This window comes from Plasmodium gaboni (genome assembly GCF_001602025.1).
Source record: "Plasmodium gaboni strain SY75 chromosome Unknown, whole genome shotgun sequence".
NCBI lineage: Eukaryota > Apicomplexa > Aconoidasida > Haemosporida > Plasmodiidae > Plasmodium > Plasmodium gaboni.
The window spans coordinates 1-425 of record NW_017385569.1 but is presented as its reverse complement, the minus strand read 5'-3'; the positions used below and the strand labels follow the sequence as shown (position 1 = coordinate 425).

At 28.9% G+C, this 425-nt stretch overlaps 1 protein-coding gene across 1 annotated transcript; it reads right to left on the bottom strand.

Annotated features, from left to right (window-relative positions):
- PGSY75_0041800 (putative EMP1-like protein) lies at positions 1 to 425 on the bottom strand (the record flags this gene model as incomplete). The annotated part of the gene is made up of 1 exon (XM_018783534.1): positions 1 to 425. A coding segment is annotated over one exon (425 nt), but the record flags the coding sequence as incomplete, so codon positions are not given.

Sequence of the window (425 nt, the reverse complement as noted above, 5' to 3'; positions counted from 1 at the left end):
GGAGGAGTAGGGGCACACTTACAATTATTTTCATATTTTTTGGGAGGAGTTTCAAATAATTCATCAACAGTATTAACATCTTTATTATTGAAACATGAGCATTTATCACCACATTTTTTGCTTAAAAACGTAGGAGTATCCTTTTCTTTTATTCCTTTTATATTTTTATGGAGATCATCATATGTATAGTGCTGGTTTATATATTCTATATGCCACTTGTTAATAAACATATTATATGTTCTACATGCATTTAAACATTCACTTTTTTGTTTGCTAGACGCTGACTCACAGTTAGTAAATGAGCATATAGTTTGTAATTTTTTATTCTCAATATCTTTATGAAAACAAAAATCTTCACTCCATTCAGTAAACCACATCAAAAATTGATCGGAATCATCAAATTCTTTTGGTGTATCTGCACAGTT